Below are 7263 nucleotides of genomic sequence, written 5' to 3'. Positions count from 1 at the left end.
GATTCGGATTAGTTATCAAAGGTCTCGTGGTTTGTATAAACATCACTGCTGACATCAAGCAAGAAAAAGGGCTGGTGAGAAATAGACGAGAAATAAATAAAGACGAAACCATAATATATTTAGCTCGATAGAGACATGCGTCCTCTCACAAAAAAAAAAACACCATCTGGCCAAAAGCTGAAATTTTTTGGTCAGTATACAAATGCACATTGCGAAAATATATACCATATAAACGAAGGACGAATTTTGCCATTCTATCTGGTTTAGTTTCGAAAAATCTTGACCTACTATCATATAGACTTGACCAAAACTTCGCTTTTGTCATAAGTTTGAATAGTTGGTTTCTCATATATTTTGGATACTATTCTTCTCCATCTCCTTACTTTCATCTCTTTTTTTTTTTTTTTTTTTATTCTTGGGACATGTGATTTTGAGGTCGTGTATCTTTTAATGAAATCTTAATTGCTCGCATACTTGTCAAGTTATAACTTATAATATAACGGATGCATTCAAAATCAAGTGGTCTAGAGATTACCTTAGATATTAGCCACTTTAGCTGAATTAGCCACTTTAGCTGATGACTTGGTGGTAACCATGCAAATAACATATCCTTCCAAAAGGGGATTGGGAAAAGAATATGCTGTTTCATATTCCATTGTGTGGTCCTCATTTAATGGACAGTGAACACCTCTGATCAATTCGAATAGAAAATGCACCCAAATCGACACGATACAACTCTAGGCGATATATTTCGTTTTCAATCTTCCAAGTTTAAGCGATGAAACCAATGTCTTTATTTCTCTAAGTATCAACAGCACAGTACATCGTTCCCTCGCCAGATATTACAATAGATGACTAGTCCTCAAACTGTTCGTCTCACACAATACAGTCATCTAATGCTTCCGTCAGAATGTTCTGCTTCAATGCCTTCTGTTCTCTTCACTTGACATGCTTCAAGAACCAATTCAAAGTATCCTCTTGGGCCTCTTCGGCGCTCTTGACCACAAATTCATTGTCGTCGTCGTACCTCACACTCCATCCATGACTAACACCAGGGAATATCTTCACACAGCTCTCAAACTGCAAAACCGGGGTCTTTGAATTAGCGATGTGTATAAATAACCAGGAAGGGAAAGTGCTTTGCAAGCGAAATGACGGGAATGTAAAAAAATCGATTGCATTTTCTCACAATTGGTTTGCAACCAATGCAAAGCATCCTAAGAAGCTTACTTCAGTTTTAGCCGACATGATCTCCCCAAACTTTTTCAGTTGTTCCGGCGGGGAAGAATGGTCGATCTCGGCTCCCAATATAGCAGTTGGAATCTTGACAGCTGAACAAAGAACAGAAGAAAATAAGGTCTTTTAAGGCTTCCAGTTTAAGGAACACTTCTCAAGTAGACAAAAGTCGTGCCATCGATTTTTTGTAATTGACCAGACATGTTATAGCGAGTTTCTTCGTCACTCTTGGCTGCATTGCAGACTCCCATCAGAATTCATATAATTTATTTGTTCATGAGCATTTCATAATAGGCGATAAAGGCTCCCGTGCCAAGTACCAAGTCTTATACCCTCATGAAGAAATTATATCGCTGCGGCTGAAAAGAAAATAGCAAGTCCATGTTTATTGGCATAGCTTTACCTTTGATTGCATCTTCGGTCATAGGACCGGGGTGCAGAATAACTGCTGCTTGAATGTCTTCAGTGCCTGCTAATTTCACCAGCACCACTCCTGAAAAGAATAGGCAAGGTCTTTTTAACAACTTGAAAGAACTTTTCTGCAAGTCAACAAAACTAGTTTCTCAACGGTCAATGTAGAACAAATTTCCCATTTCTTAACCCAACAACCCCCTCAGAACTGGGAAAGTGAAATCAGAAAATTTTACCTCCCCAACAAAATCCTGCAGCCCCAATGGCAGACACACCTTTGCTCTTAAGAGCAGCAATCACTGGCTTGGCATCTTCATGCCCTTTATCCTAAAGAAGCAAATGAAGTAAACGTTTATAAAAAGACTGTCTAAAAGTCGGTAACATCAAAATTCATGAGGCTTTTATTCTACTTATGCTGTTTCATGTTTTGCATTTGGAATTTTATAAAATAAAGATCTTGCTGGGCGTCGAAAATCTTTGAAATGACCAGCAATCTCCAACCAGGTCTAAATACCAATGCAACTTACTGCGTGTGATTCGAGTCTACAAATCAAGTTTGCACAGTAGAAAGCCCCTTGTTTCCTCTGAACTTCTAAATGTACTGTCACACTTTCACAGCCTGAAGGAGTGAAAAACTCACCGTGCCGTGATTCTTAAACCAAGCTTCAAAATTGAAATTAGGACTAGTGAAATCAATAATGGGATCTCCATAAAAGAAATCAGGTACAACCACCAAGAATCCCGCGGATGCAATTTTATCTGCGAGTTTCCTACACAACGAAAGCATTCCGCAAATAAGTATGACCATTTGAAAAGGTAACTCTTATCATTCTCAATCTTGTTAAAACATAGAATCATGCCGGGACTGTCAAGAAGGCAAACCCAGCTTATGTGATTTTGGTGTTGCAACTAAGGATAACTCTATCTCAAGATGAAACCGAATTACATGACCAGCTGAGCCATATTAGTAGCAGAAATCATTAGAACAAAGAAAACTGTGATTCGTATTGAATCAAGCGATGTATATAAAATGTCAGCTGAACTATGCCATGAAGTCCCGCGTGTATATACAATTCAACAAATGATGTTTTAACTTGGAACAGAAGAACGCCAAACACACTCATCCAGAATGAACTGGCTTTGCCCTCAAGTGCCATCTAATGTTCTTCGTCATCACAGGTGAAAGGTGAACGGAAAAGCAAAGCTTTCAAATGTATGCTATCCGGAGAATACAGAGTTTATTCACCATGAAACGTCAAAAGATGGCACTAGAGAACAACATATACATAGAACAACTTGAGAAAGATTCCATACCTCAGCTTAGGAGCCTCATACCCTGCACAAACAGATGAGCAAAGATCATCAATCAAGCAGCAATATCATGGACCAATCGAAAAGCACAAGAACGACAAAGAACCAAGGAGATATACATAATTGACCAAAAGAAAAGACCCAACTGAGAGAAACACCACAAAATCAAAATTAAAGAAATGGGCCAGTACCGAAAACATCGGCGATGAGAAGAACAGCACGCTTGGAATCGGAAGGGCCGGTGACGTAAGTCTTGAGACCTGCAAGCTCTTCAACGTGTCCTGCTCCGCAAGTGGAGCTCAGGTTTGGTGGGTTCTCAAAACACTGAGAGCTCGACATTTTCCTTTCTTCCTCAGAAATCTGGTGAACGTGGGACGCACTAGGAGTGAGGAATCGGTGCAAGAACGGGACAAGTTGTGATAAGGAAAAGATGGAGGGCCTCAAGGCGTCATTACATGCGTCACTCGGGCAACAATAACTTCCTCACGTCGAGACGTAGAAGATGGTAGGGGTGACATTGACTTGACTCGGTGGGAAGGTGTAATATTTGGCTAGTGGGCCCCAAAAGAAGAAACATAAAAAGAAGTTGAAAAGTCAATAAAGTAAAAAGAAGAGGGGAGAGGACACGGTTAAATAGAAGCTGAGGGGTCCTCAACCAGAAAGAAAAGAAAGAAGAGAAAGGGGAAGAAAGGAAAGGAGTTTTGGCACGTGCACGCCTTGAACGCCTCACCAAGCCAACTCGACCCCATAACACAGCACCCAGTAAGAGATTAGGCTCCTCGTTCGTCCAATTGAAGTAGTTTATGGGTTTAGAGTTCAAATTCGGAACTTTTGGAAAATCGAGCGGCAAAGTCCATTTTTGGAGTTGTTGAGCTGCATATTTTTGTAGGAATGGTAGTTCAGGGTGTTGTGGAGCCGTGAGATTTTACGGATCGTGATTTGAGCTTATGGTTTGTCCGAAACAAAATTTCAAAGTTTCTTGCGCGCAGTGAACAGTACGCGTCCAGCAACTTTGGGCCCGTATTTTGTCATCTTTCAGCTTGATTTTGGGACGGTCAAGTTGGGATTCTTGTAATATTTGTCAAGGGCTCTCTATTGACTATAAGTACGTTCAGAATGGGGTTCGGAGGAGGAAGTAATTGCGTAACTAAGTTTTGCACTTAAACTCCACGTCACAAATGGCTTGAACAATCGTTTTGGTTATGCGAATTGTTAGAGCGTAGAAGTCTTTTTGTTAGAGTTAAGGCGTAATTTAGTTGTTTCGTAGTTGCAATAGAGTTTTATTAGATTTTAACATTTTTCTCGGTTATTTAATAGGGCCTTGAATTCCACGATACGAGTATCGTTCATCGTTTGGTTGCAGACGACAAGGTGAGTCGTACTATATCTTCTTTGGTTTTGTAAAAATCATGTCTTGAAGTATATATATTGAATCGAGAAGAGCATTTTTATTGCATAAAAGCCAGATTGAGCAATTGTTACTCTTTGGTTGATTGTGGATGTTTGAAAAGTGTATTATACAAAATAAGTGAAGAAATATATATGAAATTGCTTTGCGACTGATTCATGAAAATGTTTATGATGATTTGAGAAATTGATATGAAATGGATGATGGGCTATGCCACAAATGTTATTTGTTTAGTTGAAGATATTGATTTCTTGATTGGATTTTCTAGTATTGGAGAATGGTTATTTATGCTTGATATGACTGTGAACCTAGTAAGGGCTTTTTGGGGTATGCATACCAGATTTGAGATATCCTTCTGGGCCCAGCCATCGACTTTGTAGGTGGAGACCTTGCCAAGGGGAAATCTTGGTCGCCTTGTCACAAGGCGTTGTGTCGTGACCATGGTTAATTATTGAGCAAAAGATTGGTCGATGGATGGACTATCAATGTGTGTTTTGATGGAGATTATTCAATGGATTCGACCATTGATACTTGACTTTTTATGGCGATTTAAATGACTTTTCCATATTATTATTAAGCTTTGATGATAAGAAATAACTCTTATAAGATTCGATATGTATTTTATATATTGAGTTGGCATTATGAAGTTTGGTATTACTTTATATACATGCATAATGGTTGTTCGATCTGCTTAGAAGAGATGTACTACTCACTGAGCTGTTGTTGCTCATCTCACTCCTCCTTTAATCTTTTCAAGTTCCTCGGTTAGCGGCAAATAGAGCGAGAGGGCCGTTGGTGGAAAACTTTTGGGGAGTTCTATTTTTATTTTCTTTGGTATGGTTTAAAGAAGTGGTGCACATGATCCTTACTAGTGGTTGTATTGTCTGAGTTTTAAACATATATTTTTTTTAGTGGATTATAGAAACTCTGATGTTGCAACCAATTTGTTGGTTTATCTTATATGTATATATATATGGTTTGAGATATATATAAGTTGATATCAGTTTGTTGGTTGTGTTTGAGGTCGCGTCATTCGTGTGGAAGGATGGTCGTGTCATCCTCATTCTTTGTAGTTTTGGGGTGTGACATTTTTGGTATCAGAGCCTAAGTTTTGATCTTTTTGGATGTAGTTATGGGATGTTGTGAGGTTGTGTGATAGATTTTATTTTTGCGTTAGTCTTCTAGATTCTAAGGTGTAGTTTCATTATTAGATTCAGGTGATCATGAGTACCAACTTTGAGACACTTGCCTCGCTTCGTAGGAGCCGCAAAGGCAAATGAGTCGCTACCCCTGAGGTTAGAGACATGCCTCAAGCTTCTCGAGGTGCGTCTTTGAGAAGGAGACTTGAGGACCACTATAATAGGAGTCATAACTTGCGCGAAGTTAGAGAAGAGGATCAAGAGGCAACCTGTTCAACTGAATTTGAACAAGCAATGATCCATTGGTATCACCAAGCAAAAGAATTAACTGGAGATGGAGCGACGCCTCAGCACTTTTGCCCATTTAAGAAAGGCAAAACCACCCACTTTTGATGGGAAAGCTGATCCTCTTGCGACTAAGCGTTGGATTAAAAAGATTGATGGGATCTTTGAAGCTGAAGAGGTTCCCGAGGATTGAAAAGTTCAATTTGCCACCCAATACCTGGAAGGTGAAGCAGAGTTTTGGTGGGATGGAATGAAGCCAAGTCTTGGAGGTAGGGATGTTATTATATCCTGGGAGGACTTTAAAAAGGCGTTCAATGCTCAATTCTTCCCAAAGTCATTCCAGGCAAAGATGAAGGGTGACTTTGTACATATATCTGAGGGTGGCTCCACGGTCTTGGAGTATTCAGTTTGCTTTAATTAGTTGAGTAGATTTGCAGAGCACTTGGTAGCAAATGAGGAAGATAAGGTCGACCATTTCCTAGGAGGGCTCCGACCTGAAATTAATTCTGCACTTGCACCTTTCATATTAAAAACTTATAAGGATGTGCTAGAACGGGCAATCAAGGTGGAACAAAGCATTCTGAAGCATGGCACACAAGGAGCGCCTCAACCCAAAAGGTTTAAGCCCACAAATGTACAAGGTAGTCATACTGATGGTAGTGGAAGGCGAAGAGGTTTCAGTTGGCCAGGATAGTTCAGAAATCTGAGTAACCAGGGCCCTTGTAATACATGTGGAAGTTATCATCGCAGTGAGTGTCATCGGAAAACCGAAGTATGCTTCTCATGTGAGAAAGCGGGACACATGCTGCGAGATTGTCCTACAAAAAGGAATCCTCCTATTGGTAATAGATCATGTAATCTATGTGGGCGACAAGGCCACCTAGCACACCAGTGTTCCATGCGGAGGAATACCCCTTTCGTTGGTAGGCCCCAAGAGAACCAACAAAGACAAAGTACAAGTGAGAAAGTTTTTGCGATGACGAAGGAGGATGCGGCAGCATCTAACGCAATTGTTGCAAGTAATATTTCTATTGCCTCGCAATGTGCTTATGCCTTATTTGATCATGGTGCTACGCACTTCTTCATTTCAACTGAATTTGCAAAGAAGCTTGATGTGTTGCCTGACCCTCTTGAATGTGAATTGTGTGTTGATACTCCTACTGGCGATTTCTTAGTTGGTCATCATGTGTTCAAGAGATGTGTGATTCAAATTAATAATGTTGAAATGCCTGTGGATCTAGTAGAGTTAAATATTCGAGATTTCGATGTTATTATAGAAATGGATTGGTTATCTACCTATCGTGCTATTGTTGACTATTTTTCAAAAAAATTGATATTTAGACTTTCGAATCAACCCAAATTATCTTTTTCGAGAAGTTGTCAAAACACTTCTCCAAGGTTGATCTCGGCTTTGCAAGCAAGGAAACTTTTGAGAAAGGGTTGCTGTGGTTATTTAGCTTGTGTAAAAGACAC

At 39.7% G+C, this 7263-nt stretch overlaps 1 protein-coding gene across 1 annotated transcript; it reads right to left on the bottom strand.

Annotated features, from left to right (window-relative positions):
* Positions 1-721: 721 nt before the first annotated feature.
* LOC120287828 (endo-1,3;1,4-beta-D-glucanase-like) lies at positions 722-3391 on the bottom strand. Its single transcript, XM_039301238.1, has 7 exons — positions 3150-3391; positions 2962-2983; positions 2288-2417; positions 1884-1974; positions 1640-1729; positions 1231-1331; positions 722-1080 (listed from the first exon to the last, which is right to left on the bottom strand). The coding sequence occupies exons 1-7, from the start codon at positions 3295-3297 to the stop codon at positions 940-942; spliced, it is 723 nt and encodes a 240-aa protein (XP_039157172.1). The 5' UTR covers positions 3298-3391; the 3' UTR covers positions 722-939.
* Between the last annotated feature and the right edge of the window lie 3872 nt (positions 3392-7263).

This window comes from Eucalyptus grandis, chromosome 8 (genome assembly GCF_016545825.1).
Source record: "Eucalyptus grandis isolate ANBG69807.140 chromosome 8, ASM1654582v1, whole genome shotgun sequence".
Classification (NCBI taxonomy): domain Eukaryota; kingdom Viridiplantae; phylum Streptophyta; class Magnoliopsida; order Myrtales; family Myrtaceae; genus Eucalyptus; species Eucalyptus grandis.
This window is presented reverse-complemented; position numbering and strand designations above follow the sequence as displayed.